We start from the raw sequence: 15,565 nt of genomic DNA, 5'->3' as shown, positions 1-15,565 counted from the left end.
AGGTACCTGGCTACTACCTTAGATCGATTTCCTTGTGGACCCTAGGTAGCTACCCTCGGAGGACCTTCCAATGCGTCAATCCTCTCCACATGACACAAACCCCGAATCGGTCCTTACCTGTACATCATCTAGTCCCACGAACTGCATCTTCATCTTGTCGTCTGGATTCGCGATCTTTCTTTTTCCTTCTTCCTACCCTCTTTCACTACATCCTCAGTCTTTAACTAACAAATTCCTCCGTTCCTCTCCATAAGCATACTATGCTTCAGATCCTTCTCACCTCTTTTACACAGTAGATACATGGCCGTCAGTCTCTCGTTTTGTCTGCCTCTTTTCTCTAACTCGCATCCTGCTTTTTCCTAAGGGCCCTGCTGTTAAATTCCTCTTCATCTCGATCCTGATCTTCAACGCACCACCTACAGCGCCCTTCCGATCGATCGCCTGGTGCCGTCCCGAGGAAACAACCCTGTGTATAACACATTCGCTTGTATATACAGCAATACCCTATTTTAAGAAAAGGGAAAAAAAACTTCTGAACCACGCTGCCGGGTTGCATCCAGAATCTGGGCAGCCGGTTAGCTTGAATACGTTAGCACTTCACTTATAGATCTCCCCACTTCGATGTCGATCCGTTCCCCAAGAGGGTTTGCAAAACTGGGCTCACGACCCGATATGGACAACGAAATTCCCTTGACTCAAGTACGGAGCAATGCCAGCTCGACTGGTGCTAGAAAGCCCAACCAAGGCGCTGCAACCGGCTTCAGCACCGAAAATCAGAACCCTATGGACGACGATGAGAAGAATGGCGGCTTCTTCCATCGTGGTCGGAGGAGAGCTAACAAAAGCGAGGCGTCTCGGGAAAACGACAACCTAGTCTCCGAGGAAGCATCTCTCAATGCTATGGGTAGATTTTACAATAAACTTATCCATGCCTCAGTCGTCACGCGATATCTTGTTTACATTGTCCCCGTCGGTGTCCTTTTGGCAGTCCCTATGATTGTTATCCGAGCACTCGGCCAACAGGACACTCTTCAAGCTGGTCATGGCCCGCGACAGAATGATCTAAACGAAACTCCCGCTATATATGCGCCCGGACCACGCCTCATTGACCTATTCCTATGGATAGAACTAGCCTGGCTGTCCTTATGGGTTGGAAAGGTCGTTGCCCACCTTTTGCCTCCCGTTTTCATGTTTTTTACTGGTGTTGTCAGTGCTGGCACTCGCAAGTACGCAATTGTCATTCGTGCGCTTGAGATTCCGCTGTCACTCTTCTTCTGGGCGTTGGCGACCTTCTTTATATTTACGGGTTTACTTAACGTTAAATTCAACGATGTTGAGTGGGTTCAGACGATGCGAAGAATCGTGGGTGCGCTCTTCGCCTCTTCGGCCGTTTTCCTCGTCGAGAAAGCCATTATCCAACTCATCAGCGTCACATACCACCAGCGGTCCTTTGCCAACCGTATAAAGGACTCCAAACGGGAAGTCTACCTTTTGGGGTTGATGTACGACGCTTCTCGACAACTGTTTCCTATGTACTGCCCTGAGTTCCGCGAAGAGGATGAGCTTATCAACGATAGTATCGAGATACTGCTGGCTGGTGGGAAGAAGGGCAGAAAAAACAGGAAGAATGGAGGAGTTACACCTATGAGGTTGATTGGGAATGTAACACGCATCGGTGACAAAGTTACCTCTGTTTTCGGAAATTTAGCCTCGGAAATTACTGGCAAGCAGGTCTTCAACCCGAACTCGGCTCACTCGATCGTCGTAGAGGCGCTCGAGAAGGTTAGGACTTCGGAAGCTCTCGCAAAGCGTATTTGGATGTCGTTTGTCGTAGAAGGCAACGAGGCTCTATTTGTGGATGACATCGTCGAAGTTCTTGGCCCCGGACACCGTGATGAAGCTGAAGAATGCTTTGAAGCAATTGACGCGGATGGGAACGGGGATATTAGCCTCGACGAGATGATTAGGAAGGTGGTTGAGATGGGAAAGGAGAGAAAGGCGATAGGAAACAGTATGAAGGATATCAGCCAAGCCTTGGGCGTGTTTGATCAGGTCCTCCTGTTCATTGTCCTACTGATTGTTATCTTCATCTTCCGTAAGTCGCTGCCTATAATTCCATCTTGGTAAGCTATACAATTACTAACACGCCGTTATAGTTGCATTCTTCCAAAGTTCCTTCATTACTACACTCACAACTGCGGGCACAACCCTGCTCTCGCTTTCTTTTATCTTCGCCGTCACGGCACAGGAATTTTTAGGCTCTTGTATCTTTCTGTTTGTCAAGCACCCCTACGATGTTGGTGACAGGGTCGATATCACAGGGACAGAGAAAGAGCAGCTGGTTGTTGAGAAGATTTCCCTACTTTACACTGTCTTCAACCGTATCGACAAGATGCAAGTCGTTCAGGTGCCGAATATTGTTTTGAACAACGTCTGGATCGAGAATGTCACCCGAAGCAAGGCTATGAAGGAGGTTATTGACATCAACGTCTCATATGATACCTCTTTTGAAGATATCGAACTTCTACGGCTTGAAATGGAGAGATTTGTACAGGCCCCAGAGAATGCCCGAGACTTCCAGCCAGACATCTCCATTAGCGTTGCAGGTGTTGGCGACTTAGATAAACTGCAGCTCAAAATCGCTATCAAGCATAAGTCGAACTGGCACAGTGAGGCTATCCGTGCTACTCGACGCTCCAAGTTTATGTGCGCACTTACTCTCGCTTTGAAGAAGGTGCCCATATATGCACCTGGTGGCGGCGGTGAAGCGTTGGGCGGGCCTACAAATCCCTCTTACTCTGTTAGTGTTTCGGATGCGGAGGCTGCTGCTGCTCGTGACAAAGCTGCCAAGGAAAAGGAAGAAGGCCGACTGGTACCAACAGCGCCGGCTAGGAACCCTTCGACATCCAGCAGGTCCGGCAAACCTGAGGATAGAGAGACGAAGGCTGCACGTGGTTTAAACACCCTCGACCCCATAAGAGCAGCTGCCGATGATTGGGTTTATAATCGTGACGAGTCCCCGGATTCTCGTGAGGATGCGATAGAGCGGAAACGCTCAACTCGCTCAACTGATATAGAGTCGTTACGTATGGATCTCCATAAGCATGAGAGTCAGCGTAGTGGTCGTCGGAGAGCAGGTGAAACTTTACCTCCCCATCCTATAAGCGAGAACACGCCAAGCGTTCAAATAACCCAGCCTACGGGCCCCTATGACGAAGAGGCACAAGTGGGTGTACCGCACCCGTATAGTGTCCAGCCAGGAAATTCACTGCGTCCTCAGACATCCAACCGAACCAACCAGTCAGGCGGAAGCGGTAGACCTGAATCTCATCACCGGAATCATAATCAGAATCGATCGCCGAGCAATCCTTATGAACAGCGTTAGAATGGCGAAATTTCTATGCTTTAACGAATCTCATTTTTCTCAAGAGAGATTCGATATATAGAATAGGGGACTTTGATTAAGAAAGGCGTTTTAAAAGGGTGCATTACGGGGAGCTAGACGCTCGACCTTAAAGATGCTATTAGAAGGGTTCTATTCCGTACTGCCATTATGAGTGCATATGCCGGTATGGGGGTAAAGTGAGAGAGTGGTGCTACAAGGCTCCGTATTGAAGAGCCTGATAAGGTGTGTGTTATTATTCAATATTAATTAGAACACTCCTGGAAAATAGAAGTTGTACATTCCCATAATTTTTCTGGTATTATTGTGTGATTTGTCTGCATTTATTAATGTGATATTAAGGGGAAAAGTATTAACCGTAGTGAAGATCATTAAGGGATATCGACACTGCGATTTTATATTGGAATGTTGTTCATTCGGTCTATCACCCTACGTGGATCATGTAAACTTCTAGATCTGGAAAGTACTCCGGTTAAACGGTAGCCACCTTAAGTAGCAATGTTCTTATAATACCGAACGTCTAAAACTCACTTCATATCCTGAATACCGCACCGCTGAGTACGGTTATCGCAGGTAGCTACCTAGCGCCCCTTTCCCTTTCTTTTTTTCCTTTTTCCTTTTTATTCAACCCACCCCTTTAATGTAAAAACCAGGTCTGTCCCTTATTGCCGTTCCACGAAACCTTGATAGCCAAGCCGCGCGCGTGGTCCTCGGGGATCGAGAATGTGATGTCGCCCTTGATCTCGCCGCCGTTCTTCATGGCTAAGGCATTCTTGTCCTTGGGCGGCTTGCATATTAGCAGGCCCTGCTTCCAGTGCGTCTCGCGGCCGTACGGCGACGTCGTGAAGGCTACTCGGTTCTGCGGGTCGGCGGCGGCCCAGGCTGTGGCTGTGGAGCTGAGGTCGACGTTGCTGAGCGCCGAGTCCCGCACGGGGGAAAAGAACATGTCGAACCAGATTAGGTACCCGTCTAGAGCGTCGATGTCGCGTGCTAGGGTGGTGGCGAAGGGGGCGGTGAAGGAGAGGTCAGCGGTTTGGACTTGGTATAGGTCTAGTAGCTTGAAGGCGCTGGGGGGCGCGGGGATGGTGCTGTTTGGGTCGGAGGGGGGAGGCGACGAGGGCCAGGTCAACACGCGCGTGTCGTCGTAGATGCCGGCTTGCATGGCGTGCATGTCGAAGCCGTAGACGTCGCGCCAGAAGGTGACGTTGTCGGCGATGTACTGAGGGTCTGCGACGGGGGCGAGCCAGATGTTGGCGTGCGAGGGCACGAGCAGGCCGTCTGGCTTTAGGTACTTGTCGCGGGCGAAGAGCACGGAGGGAAGCATGGCTTCGAAGAGTAGACAGTATCCCATCCACTCGCTGACGATGATGTCGACCTCGTCGACGGGAAGGGCGACTTCCTCGATGCGGCCGTGCACGCAGGTTATGACGGAGGATAGGTTGTTGTGGAATATGTTCTCTTGCGCTTTGGTGATGATGGCGCTGGCGTCGACGGCGATGACTTTAGATGCACCGGCGCGAGCGCAGAACATGCTTAGGATTCCTGGGGTGGGTGGTTAGGGTTGGATGACACATACTGAATATATAAAGGGGATGAGTGGGTAGGTAATATGATGAAATGGAAGGGAGAGAGGTATAAAACTTACCCGTGCCGCATCCTATGTCCAGGACAGTTTTACCCGCGAAGAGGTGCTTGTTGTTGTAGATGAAGTCCCGGTATGCGTCGGTGCGTACCGCATCCTTGAGCATTGTCTCGTGGATATCTTGGATAGATAGTTGTTAGTAGAGAACTAGGATAGTTGGTATGATAATTGAGCAGATGCTTACCAGCTCCGGCGTAGGATTCCCAGTAGGACTGAGAGTCGTCCTTCTTCTCACCAACCTCCTTCCCCTTACCCGCCTTGGCAGTAGCAGATTCAGCTTCGGCCTGGTCGACATCTCCCCAGCGCTCGTCGAGCGTCTGCTGTACAGCGACGCGATAGTTGTCGAACTGGGTCTTGACGCGGGCTAGCTCCTCCTGGAGCTCACTGTTGCGCTTCAGGAGGCCGTCAACTAATGCGGCGTTGTCACCGCTGTCGCCATTGCTACTCTGCACTGCTGGCTTGAGCTCCGGCAGGTCGAATAGCCCTAGGATGACGGCGTCGTCGTCCAATACCGGCTTTAGGTACTGCTCATGGTCGATGTCGGACGACGAGATGTCCTCCGTTACGGACAAGCCCTCGTGTACACGTTGGCGAACTGTTTGCGCGTTAGAAATGGGAAACAAAATTTAGGATAGAGTTAAATTGTTAGAGAGACATTAATAGGTGCAATCTAGGGATTTAATACGTGTAGGCATATAAAAAGACTGCTATGACCTCTCACAGAGTCACAACGAACGACAAGATATTGTATAAACGCAAAAAATGAAAGAATAGTAAAAATAAACAGACATAAAGTAAACGAACTCACTGAAATTAACAAGCTTAACGCAGCCGTGGAAATCAAGCTGCAGCCGCTGTCGAACGCCCAAGAAATCAAACCCGTGCTTCTCTCTGCAATGCGCCAGCATGGACATGACATCAGGGAATACCCGATCATCAAGCAGCGAGATGACTTCAAGGGTCTCTTCCTCATCATCTTCCTCGGCATCGCTCCAATCCTCCTCGTCCCGGGAGTCCGAGTCCTCAGACTCGCTCGCCGGGTGGCGGTCCGCGGGTTTGCTTGGCGCGGCGCTCATTGCGATCCCGGATACCTTGTTGCGTACCTACTTAGCCTAACCTGACCTAAAATGTATAAGATATTGGTGGCGGTACTTGAGCGAGTGAGGGTTTAGAAGAAGAAGAAGGATGATAATGATGAATGCGAAAAGTGGAAAAAAAAGGCGACAAAAAAAAGGAATTGGGTTTTGGAGGATGAGTGAGTCTAAATACCTGAGCTATATCTTAAAATGCTGCCTGGGGGTTCTTATGTATCACCGTGGGTTTTAATAGACACCAATTATTTGTTGATATATGAACCTAGATATAATATAATAATAGCTGGTGGCCGTTTTTAATATCACGACTCTCTCAAGAATTTCTGATAATTGTGGAAATATCCAAGTACAATAGCGGCTCGGATAAGTACATATGTACATAATATTTATGTGCTATACCATACGCGATATTTGCATACAAGCTAAGTAACCGATCTAGTACCGTACGTAGCGTTCACTACATATACCTAGTAGGTAGGTACTTTAGGTGAGATAGGGGTAAGCACCTTTGAACACGCCCTGAGCTTATTGGCTTCTCCTAAATCAGGGTATCGCTGGTCCTGATCGTTAAACCAACTACAAGGCTCCTTAACATACCTATGGGCTATATTGAGGGTGTGTCGAATAAATACACTTAGTCCACTTCGTTATCTGTATCATCATCATCGTCGTCGTCGTCGTCATCATCGTCATCCTCGTTTTCATCTTCGCCGTCTGAGACGGTTTCACCTAGATCAACAAGTCGTTTCTACAAGGATCCAATTTAGCATATGGAACAACCACGACGCAAATTCGTTTGGGGTTATTCAGGGGAAGCGTGCGTACCTTATACTTCTCAACCTTTTCTTCTAGATCACCGAAGACCATAAGAAGATCGTCAAGCTCGGTTTGAGTGGCCGATTTCTGCTCCTCCTTTTCTTCTAACTGCGTGCGGGACTGATGCCAAGGATTAGCGTACGCTGTTATCATACTTATTCTAGTTGGAATGGAGTTTCAAGTACCTTCTCTAACTCTTTACCCTTTTGCGCCAACTGTTTTTCAAGATTTGAACATCGCTCTTCGGCTTCCTTTGCCTTCGACTGTGCAGCTGACAGCTTGGTAGTAAATTCTTCTTGGGCGGTGTGGAGTTCTTCGGTTTTCGCTTTATTTGCCTGGATTATATTGTTAACCACGTAAAAGATGAATTTTATACTTATACCTACTTTCATGAGGTCTACTTCCAGACGACTAATTGTGGCTCGAAGGTCTGCCATTTCTGCCTCGGATCTTCGTTGAATACGTGCCGCCTCGGCATCAGCCGTTTTTCGGATATATTCCAGTTGTCTTTGCAATTCTGCTTCTTTCTCACGATAGTCGGCATGGATGGCATCCGCAGCTTGAGCTGCCTCTTTCCGGACAGCTTCTATTTGCTTTTGGTACGACTCATCTCTTGATCGCTGTTGTGCTTCGATTTTTCTTCATACGTTAGGAAGAACGCTACCAAGTCTGTGAAGTACTTACTTGATTTCCTCGGCGTGGTTTTGTTGAATGGCCTCGTTGACACTCTTTATTCTTGCTAAATCCGCAGTAGAGGATTCTTTAGTTCGGCGATGGTCAGCTTGCTCTTGGCCAAGCTTTCCGTTGAGAGAGGCCACATCGGCAAGCGCTGCTTGTAACGCTCGTTCCTTTTCGTCAACTTGTGCTCGTAGTAAGTCCACCATCTCACGAGATATGCCTTTCTGAACACCGTTGGTTACTACTGAAATCTCCATGCCTGGGTCACGGTCGATAGCCCTTATTATGCGGCTATAATTGTCCTTGAAAAAATCCACAAAAGTCGCGTCAAAGAAAACATCTGGTAAATTACCCCCGCTGTCTGCTTTCTGTGGGATGACCTCGAAATCCCTCACGAAAGGATGGCTCCGTAATTTATTTAGAATATCGATAAACCTATCTCGGCCCATCCGAGACGTAAGAACAGAGTGCAAAGTCGAGCGAGGAATCGGTGAGTCTTTCGTAGAGAACTCATAGACAACCCCAAGGAGCATAGCACAAAGTCCCTGGACAATGATGTTGCTTGAATTATACCGTACAACTTCTTGCGCCAAGGCCTGAATGTTGCTACCCTCACCTAAGAAGTCGTTGACTCCATCAAGATCCTCGAATAGCCATGCTATCAACAACATCAAGTAACCCACAGAAATACGGTCGTCGTCGGATCTGGCTAGTCCGCTTACGAGATGAGCGGTAATGGTTTGAATGCTTGTTACGACTTCTTCACCGCTATCCGCATCGCCTTCTGTCACGGACATTGCGAGGGCTTTTGCCTCGGCATTTTCGAAGACCAGGTGAAATGTGATAACGGCTGCAAACCAATGCCGATAGGGGTCTACTGAGTCTGGGCCATTAGACGGTCGAAGCAGGGTAGTTAGGACATTAGCTGTTTCGTCTACGCCAGATGTGTGACCTTCGATTGCTCGGCGTAGAAAATGCAGGCGAACTTCAGGATGATTGAAGAAATATGCTTTGATGCACTGGCACGCGGCTAGTCGTAGGTCGAATGCTTGGGTTGTAGGCACGCTCAGGGTAAGATCTAGGAGACCGTCGATCACATAGACGGCCGGAATACCATTTGCCTTCCCAGCGTGCCCGTTGGTTAGCGGTGCCATCTCTAGCACCGATGGGACCTGCAGTTGTGCGAATGTTTCTTGCAGCTTAGAATTACCCCTGATAATATCCGCACAAGTAGTTAAAGCCTACGTCACATATGTAAACAAACAGTGCACAATGTTGATGAGACGGGGAGAACCTCGCACCTCTGCTCTGATAGACATCTCTGCGTCGTGGCTAAAAGCAAGTTGTAAAGCATGGTAAAGGACACCATGTTGCCAAAAGGCCGCCTGATTTTGGGATGTTCCTACAGCACCAGGCACGAGGAAGAGGCGAATGACTGCGAGTAGAGCATATATGTTTCTGTTGCGCTGTTCCTGAGCCCAAAGAGCAACATCCTCCTCTCCCTCTTTCCCTGTGCGATAGGTGCCCTCTAGAAGCTTTGCTAATTGTGGAATATAGGCCTCTTCACGGAATAAGGACTGATTCGAGGGGTTCAAGCGTAGAAGGTTGGCGAGAAGAATTAGACAGTCCTCAACTATCCTGTCGCCCTCGGCAAGCGACCCTTCGGCTGCTATAATAGCGAAAACTCGTCCAAATATATTTGAGAAAGCTACGAGTTTCTGAATATCAGGGGATGAAGGTGTCAGGTAGGTAAGGAGGGTTAACGCTTCGTTCCGAACAGCCTCCCTCCTATCGTCGAGGGCAGCAACCAGTCTAGAAATACCAAGAGGCGCGGTAAAGACGCATATTTCTGTTCTTTCGGTGCGGGCTGAGAGGATAGCAAGAAGAAGCTGCAGAGAATATAGGCGCGAATAGAAGTCGTTGGTCTCGAGGAAATCTAAGAGCAAGGTTATGTTTTCCTGCCGTTGAGTGAACTCGTCTGCTAACCAGAGAGCAATCTCTTCAGAAGCCTCAGGACTATCTGGGTTGGGGTTAAAAAGCATTAGCAAAGTCTCAAGGACCACTTTGACGGTGTCGACATCTTCGCCATCTTTAGACAAGCTTCCGATGAGACTTCTCAGAGCACCAGATGCAACTGAAGCAGGATACTCTTTAGCGAAGCTTCGTAGGCCGAGGATAGCAGCGCGGCGGTCTTCAAGAAGGGTAGCTGAGCTAAGACGTCCGCTAAGAACGGTTATGGTCTCGCTAACAGACTGCTTCGCGGGAGCAGAGGTGATGGTAGAGAACATGGTTCGTGCTGCTGCTGCTCGATCTCGCGGTTGCGCATCAAGTCCATTGGTAAAAGGGGCTACCGACTTAGGAGCATCGTACCGTCGAAGGTAAGGGGGTAAGAGATGTGATCGGATCGTAGATTAGCGCCTATGTTATGCGCAGTGTTATTGTTGTTGTTGTTAGGTAAATGCGAATGCTTGTTGAAGGAAAGACTACCTAAACTAAACTAATAACAGCTAACTACAACTGACTGCGTTAACACATTTTGGCCAGATATCGATAAGTGATAACAAGTGGTACTTAGCATTTTGAACTGTCCCTACATAGGTACATAGGTACTTACTAAATCTTAGTGCAAACTTAGCCCCAGATGTTGATTAAGTTTCATTTAGCGTCCATAATGCGTAAGCTATCGGATATGTGCATACGAAACTGCCTGGTTTACTACATAAAGGCTGAATTCTTTGAAAAGCGGCGCTAGTTCCGAAGTCCCGACGTAATCACTTATCAGATAAGTTAGAGCTGTGAACTAACCCGATTTATGTGGGTCCTGCTGCGAACTCTATCTTCTGATTGTAACAAGGGTCTGATCCGGGCTCGCGACTTTGAATGAACTTTTGCGCCGCCGAATCTTCCTTCGTTCTTCAACGTCTTTGTGTCCGCCACAACTTCAAACAACCGCGAACATATATCGACGCGGAATTGCGGAAAGCATGCTTGGCTAATCGGAATTGTAGCATATTTCATTTCGATGCGTCGCTATTAGATTCGATATCTTTTTTTTCTCCATACTACACAAACAAATTGTTCAAATCCGAAAGTTAAATGAGCGGCGTGTCTCTTGACTATTAATCGACTTCGTCTAGTTTGAACTCGCAGGCAAACTAGATTGACGCGTTTGTTATGCCTCATGCGCCTATCTCTGATATCAAATTCTACTCTCATATTTCCCTCCGCTCCTTTAGCTTCCTCGAAGAGTCGACGTTCGATATTTAGCCCGGGCTAGATTTCTGGTTTATTACCTTCGGCAACTTTCCCTACCCCGTTATCGCGTCCGAATTTTACTTCATTAAGAAACTCGCGACGTCAATACCGCCAAGATGGGTATTCCGGCTGCTTTTCGATGGCTCTCCAACAAGTACCCCAAGATTATATCTCCCGTTGTGGAAGATAGGCCTATCGAGATGGATGATGGCACAGTTATTCCCGTCGATACCACGCGACCGAACCCGAACGGCGAAGAATTCGATAATCTATACTTAGATATGAATGGTATCGTGCATCCCTGTTCTCATCCGGAGGATAAACCCGCTCCGAAGGACGAGGAAGAGATGATGTTGGAGATCTTTAAGTATACCGACCGGGTGGTTAACATGGTTCGTCCAAGGAAGCTACTCATGATTGCTATTGGTAAGCCATCCACTATCTGCCATTACCTACTATTGTGTTTGCTAACATTATATTCCAGACGGTGTTGCGCCTCGAGCCAAGATGAATCAACAGCGATCTCGACGATTCCGCTCCGCCCAAGAAGCCAAAGAAAAGGAAGCCGATAAGGAAGAACTATTGAAGATGGTCAAGAAACAGAATGGTGGTGAATTGCCGCCGGAGACGCTCGAAGCAGCAGCGAAGAAAGTCTTCGACTCTAACTCTATCACACCTGGTACACCTTTTATGGATATACTAGCAATGAGTTTGAGATATTGGTGTGCATATAAGCTTAACACTGACCCTGGATGGGCTAATATGAAAGTCATCATCTCCGACGCTACAGTACCTGGTGAGGGCGAGCATAAGATCATGAACTTCATTCGCTCCCAGAGAACATCCTCTGATCATGATCCCAACACGAGACATGTTATCTATGGATTAGATGCCGACTTGATCATGCTTGGACTTGCTACCCATGAGCCTCATTTTCGTGTCCTCCGAGAAGATGTCTTTTTCCAGGACGGGAAAAGCAAAACTTGCAAAATCTGTGGCCAGAAAGGTCACGATGCGCAAAATTGCCGTGGCGCAGCTAAGGAGAAAGATGGTGAATTTGACGAAAAGGATAAGGCTGTGCCCCTGAAGCCATTTATCTGGCTCCATGTTTCAGTCTTGCGAGAATATCTAGCCGTTGAGCTTGACGTACCCGGACTCCCGTTTCGGTTTGATCTTGAGCGTGCTATTGATGACTGGGTGTTTATGTGCTCCTTTGTTGGTAACGATTTCCTCCCTCATCTCCCTGCCCTTGAAATCCGCGAGAACGGTATCGACACGTTAACTGCCATCTGGCGAGATAACTTACCTGTCATGGGTGGGTTCGTCACTAAAGATGGGCATGTGAATCTCGAAAGAGCCCAGTATATCCTGAATGGCCTAGCGAAACAAGAGGATGCCATTTTCAAAAGACGAAGGGAGACTGAGCAGCGAAGAGAGGCTAGCTTCAAGCGACGAAAGCTTCAAGAGCAGAGAAACGGACGTGGCGGTAATCAGGGCGGTCGAGGCAATGGGGGTGGTGCTAATAGCTCCCTTCCTAGTGGTCTTCCTCAAGGTCTTACTCATGATATGATCGTCAATAGAGGAGCTCAGGATACTAATGTGGCCAATAAGAGCGCTGCGGCGGTACTCAAGAGCCGGATACAATCGCTTCAAGCAGAAGCGAGTGCTAGCGTCCCTCAAGAAGACGGTGCGGAAGCAGAGGAAACGCCCTCTGCTCTTGGTAAACGCAAATCGTCCGCGATGGAGGAGGATAGCCCGAGCACCCCTGCAAGCAGTTCAGCGGCAGCCGAAGAGCCAGAAGACTCAGTCCGGCTATGGGAAGAAGGCTATGCTGATAGGTATTACGAACAAAAGTTTCACGTCGACCCGAAGGACATCGAGTTCAGGCGCAAGGTCGCCCGAGCTTATGTTGAAGGTCTTGCTTGGGTCCTGAGATACTATTTCCAAGGATGTCCGTCGTGGGAATGGTTCTACCCTTATCACTATGCACCTTTTGCGCAAGACTTTGTGGACATTAGTAACATAGAGATCAATTTCGAGAAAGGCAGGATCGCGAAACCCTTCGAACAGCTCATGAGCGTCCAGCCTGCCGCGTCTCGTCACGTTCTGCCCGACATATTTCACGAGCTCATGACCGAGGCGGATAGCCCTATTATCGATTTTTACCCGGAGGAGTTCGAAATTGACCTTAACGGAAAGAAGATGGCATGGCAGGGTGTGGCGCTTCTTCCGTTTATTGAAATGCCTCGACTACTTGCCGCTGTAGAGAAGAAATATCCTCATCTGAGCGCTGAGGATGCAGCCCGCAACAGCCCTGGCAAAGATGTACTTCTACTTTCCGAAGCCAACCAGGAGTTGTACGACGATATTATCACACATTTCTATTCCAAGAAACAAGGCGAACCCGTACATAAACTTGACCCACGTTTGAGCCAGGGCCTGTCTGGAAAGGTAGAGAAAGTTCCCGAGTATCTGCCTCATGGCAGTTTAGAATATCCACTAGAGAGGAAGCAACTGCCCCCCGTGGACGATGACCGATCATTAACGTAAGTTTTTAAGTTCCCATATTAAGTTACAAGTTTTGATTTCTAACTATGACGTTTACAGAGTCTATTATGAAATTCCAACTGCGAATAATCATAAGTCTATGCTCTTGCGAGGTGTTCAGATGCCCAATCCTGCACTTAATCGTAGCGATGTTGAAGAGCTGAAGGGGAAGATGCGAAATTCGGGCCGAAGCCATGGAGGCGCGCCTCTTGGGCGTCAGGGCGGTTGGGATGGCAATAGGAGAGATAGGATTAATTACGGACCAGATTCTCGACGAGATAGATCTGAACGGCCACCGTCATACCAGAACGGATACAACAATTCATATTCTGCTCCTCCTCCGGTCCCACCTCCCGGTTGGGTACCGCCGCCTCCCGGTTTCCCAGGATTCGGCAATGGATTACCGCCGCCGCCACCGACTACTTATATTGGCAACCAATACGGTGACCAATACGGTGGGAACTACGGAGGGAGCTACGGAGGTAATTACGGAGGAAGTCGCGGTGGAAACTATAGAGGTAATTACGGAGGAGGCCGTGGTGGAAGTTACGGAGGTCCTCAAGGACACGGAGGAGCGTACCCTCCGCCTCCTCAAGGTCAAAACAATTATGGTGGCCAATACAACCGGCCCCCCCGTGATAATCGGGACTATCGACAATACGATAATCGAGGCGGTTACCAAGGTAATAATTCCTATGGCAATGGGTACAGATGATGGGGAGAAATGACAAGTAATCAAACTATACAAGATGATGTCGTGTATAAAAACGAGCTAGGTAAATCATGTTGTCTGATTAAATAGCTTAAATAGCTATACTAATCTCGCTTAATCGTGAGTTTCGGTTACCTACTACTTGAATAAACTTGTGCCCCTAATCTTTTCGTTCCCGGTTTCTTTACTATTAAGTAGTTCGCCCAGTGTCCATGCGTACCTGAATATCTATATATATATATATTTAAAAAAAAAATGCATCACGTCTCATGTATTTGATTTACCTCAAAAACATTCTTTTCAAAATGTAAGAACCTAAGCTGACACTAAATCTTGCCCATGTCAGGGTTAAGAGTCTATTCGTGATACATCTAAAGATAGATGTAAAAGTACAGAAGCACGAAATTCAAAGGGTTGGGCCGTGACGGATGCCAAGCAGGTGGATAGCTGCAAACAATAAAAAAATTTAACGTCGAAATTCTCACGATGATCCCCCTTTCTACCTAGTGTACACGCGAGACGCATGTAAGAATTATTGGCCGCGGTCTCACCTTAGAAGCAACTTATTACGATACTAGCTTGCGTGACTTTTAGCAGGGGCTATAGAATTCGGGGATAATATTGGACCATTTGGAGGCTCACCTCTGGGGACTACCCCGCTAAAATATATCACCGCTAGACCTCGTGGGCACTTGGACTGGCACTAGACAAGCTACTACCCTGCGCCCCACTGCACTTCAGACGCTTTTTAGCATCTAAGCGTTGAAGCCTTTCTCGAAACGAGAGTAAGAGAAGTTGCGACTTGGCAAGTTCACTCGACCGTTCCAACTTCCTTGACACTTTCCTATAATACATAAAGCACTTCTGTTAGTGCATATATGTACCTAGCTTTAGCATTGATAGGTACATATGTATAGGTATATACTACCTTAGGTACATATATGCTAGGTACATACTGCCTAGGTATATTACCCATCTGCACGTATGTACCCATCCTATATATATGTACAATAGTACTTACCTAAGGTTGCTTGCTTCTCTCCACCCACACCCCTCCTACATGTAGTAAATATGTAACTGCCCATACCCTTTTCCTTGGTTCGGCTGGGGGGTTGTTTTTCTACTGAGACCACATTGTCTTGTTTGTGCTCTGTGCCTTGTGCCTTGTGCCTGTTCCCGTGCCTGCGTAGACTTAACCTACATTTGGTAGCTTCTCCAACGAGACGCTATTGCAAAGCACCAGTAAGTCGAAAATAATCATTTGGCGAGAAGAATGGGCAATAAATGACCCGTCCTTTGTCGCCGCTCTTTATCTCAGATCATATCGACCGGCCGAGTCCCGAACCTGGTGTATGTCGATCCTAGAGTCCCAATATTATTTATTATACGTATCAAGTTAAGACGACATTCTCCGTCTT

General features: G+C 47.9%; 4 protein-coding genes across 4 annotated transcripts; 2 read left to right on the top strand and 2 right to left on the bottom strand.

Moving 5' to 3' along the window:
• Window positions 1-437: 437 nt before the first annotated feature.
• On the top strand, window positions 438-3,693 carry F5Y00DRAFT_172351 (Mechanosensitive ion channel-domain-containing protein). Its single transcript, XM_048004880.1, has 2 exons — window positions 438-2,095; window positions 2,157-3,693. The coding sequence occupies exons 1-2, from the start codon at window positions 622-624 to the stop codon at window positions 3,383-3,385; spliced, it is 2,703 nt and encodes a 900-aa protein (XP_047861163.1). The 5' UTR covers window positions 438-621; the 3' UTR covers window positions 3,386-3,693.
• A 112-nt stretch (window positions 3,694-3,805) lies between these two features.
• On the bottom strand, window positions 3,806-6,426 carry F5Y00DRAFT_246724 (S-adenosyl-L-methionine-dependent methyltransferase). The gene is made up of 5 exons (XM_048009203.1): window positions 6,315-6,426; window positions 5,854-6,136; window positions 5,230-5,640; window positions 5,049-5,165; window positions 3,806-4,945 (listed from the first exon to the last, which is right to left on the bottom strand). The coding sequence occupies exons 2-5, from the start codon at window positions 6,119-6,121 to the stop codon at window positions 4,041-4,043; spliced, it is 1,701 nt and encodes a 566-aa protein (XP_047861162.1). The 5' UTR covers window positions 6,122-6,136; window positions 6,315-6,426; the 3' UTR covers window positions 3,806-4,040.
• Window positions 6,427-10,158, bottom strand: F5Y00DRAFT_246722 (p115 like vesicle tethering protein). The gene is made up of 6 exons (XM_048009202.1): window positions 8,935-10,158; window positions 7,640-8,874; window positions 7,342-7,594; window positions 7,141-7,290; window positions 6,965-7,075; window positions 6,427-6,887 (listed from the first exon to the last, which is right to left on the bottom strand). Exons 1-6 carry the CDS (start codon window positions 9,919-9,921, stop codon window positions 6,774-6,776), a joined length of 2,850 nt encoding a protein of 949 aa, XP_047861161.1. The 5' UTR covers window positions 9,922-10,158; the 3' UTR covers window positions 6,427-6,773.
• A 268-nt stretch (window positions 10,159-10,426) lies between these two features.
• Window positions 10,427-14,484, top strand: F5Y00DRAFT_246719 (exoribonuclease 2). Its single transcript, XM_048009201.1, has 3 exons — window positions 10,427-11,314; window positions 11,373-13,434; window positions 13,496-14,484. The coding sequence occupies exons 1-3, from the start codon at window positions 11,005-11,007 to the stop codon at window positions 14,148-14,150; spliced, it is 3,027 nt and encodes a 1,008-aa protein (XP_047861160.1). The 5' UTR covers window positions 10,427-11,004; the 3' UTR covers window positions 14,151-14,484.
• The last annotated feature ends 1,081 nt before the right edge of the window (window positions 14,485-15,565 follow it).

Source organism: Daldinia vernicosa, assembly GCF_022497035.1.
Source record: "Daldinia vernicosa strain CBS 139.73 unplaced genomic scaffold F5Y00scaffold_59, whole genome shotgun sequence".
Taxonomy (NCBI): domain Eukaryota; kingdom Fungi; phylum Ascomycota; class Sordariomycetes; order Xylariales; family Hypoxylaceae; genus Daldinia; species Daldinia vernicosa.
The sequence above is the reverse complement of the archived record's forward strand: the minus strand, read 5'-3'. Positions and strand labels throughout refer to the sequence as shown.

Coding starts and splice junctions, on each gene's coding strand:
- F5Y00DRAFT_246722 (XM_048009202.1), bottom strand. CDS start 9,921: ATGTTCTCTACCATCACCTCTGCTCCCGCGAAGCAGTCTGTTAGCGAG. Junction 7,595..7,639: donor AACCACGCCGAGGAAATCAA/GTAAGTACTTCA, acceptor TAACGTATGAAG/AAAAATCGAAGCACAACAGC. Junction 6,888..6,964: donor AAAAGGTTGAGAAGTATAAG/GTACGCACGCTT, acceptor GGATCCTTGTAG/AAACGACTTGTTGATCTAGG.
- F5Y00DRAFT_246719 (XM_048009201.1), top strand. CDS start 11,005: ATGGGTATTCCGGCTGCTTTTCGATGGCTCTCCAACAAGTACCCCAAG. Junction 11,315..11,372: donor GCTACTCATGATTGCTATTG/GTAAGCCATCCA, acceptor ATTATATTCCAG/ACGGTGTTGCGCCTCGAGCC. Junction 13,435..13,495: donor GACGATGACCGATCATTAAC/GTAAGTTTTTAA, acceptor TGACGTTTACAG/AGTCTATTATGAAATTCCAA.
- F5Y00DRAFT_172351 (XM_048004880.1), top strand. CDS start 622: ATGTCGATCCGTTCCCCAAGAGGGTTTGCAAAACTGGGCTCACGACCC. Junction 2,096..2,156: donor GATTGTTATCTTCATCTTCC/GTAAGTCGCTGC, acceptor ACGCCGTTATAG/TTGCATTCTTCCAAAGTTCC.
- F5Y00DRAFT_246724 (XM_048009203.1), bottom strand. CDS start 6,121: ATGAGCGCCGCGCCAAGCAAACCCGCGGACCGCCACCCGGCGAGCGAG. Junction 5,641..5,853: donor CGTTAAGCTTGTTAATTTCA/GTGAGTTCGTTT, acceptor ACGCGCAAACAG/TTCGCCAACGTGTACACGAG. Junction 5,166..5,229: donor GGAATCCTACGCCGGAGCTG/GTAAGCATCTGC, acceptor TATCTATCCAAG/ATATCCACGAGACAATGCTC.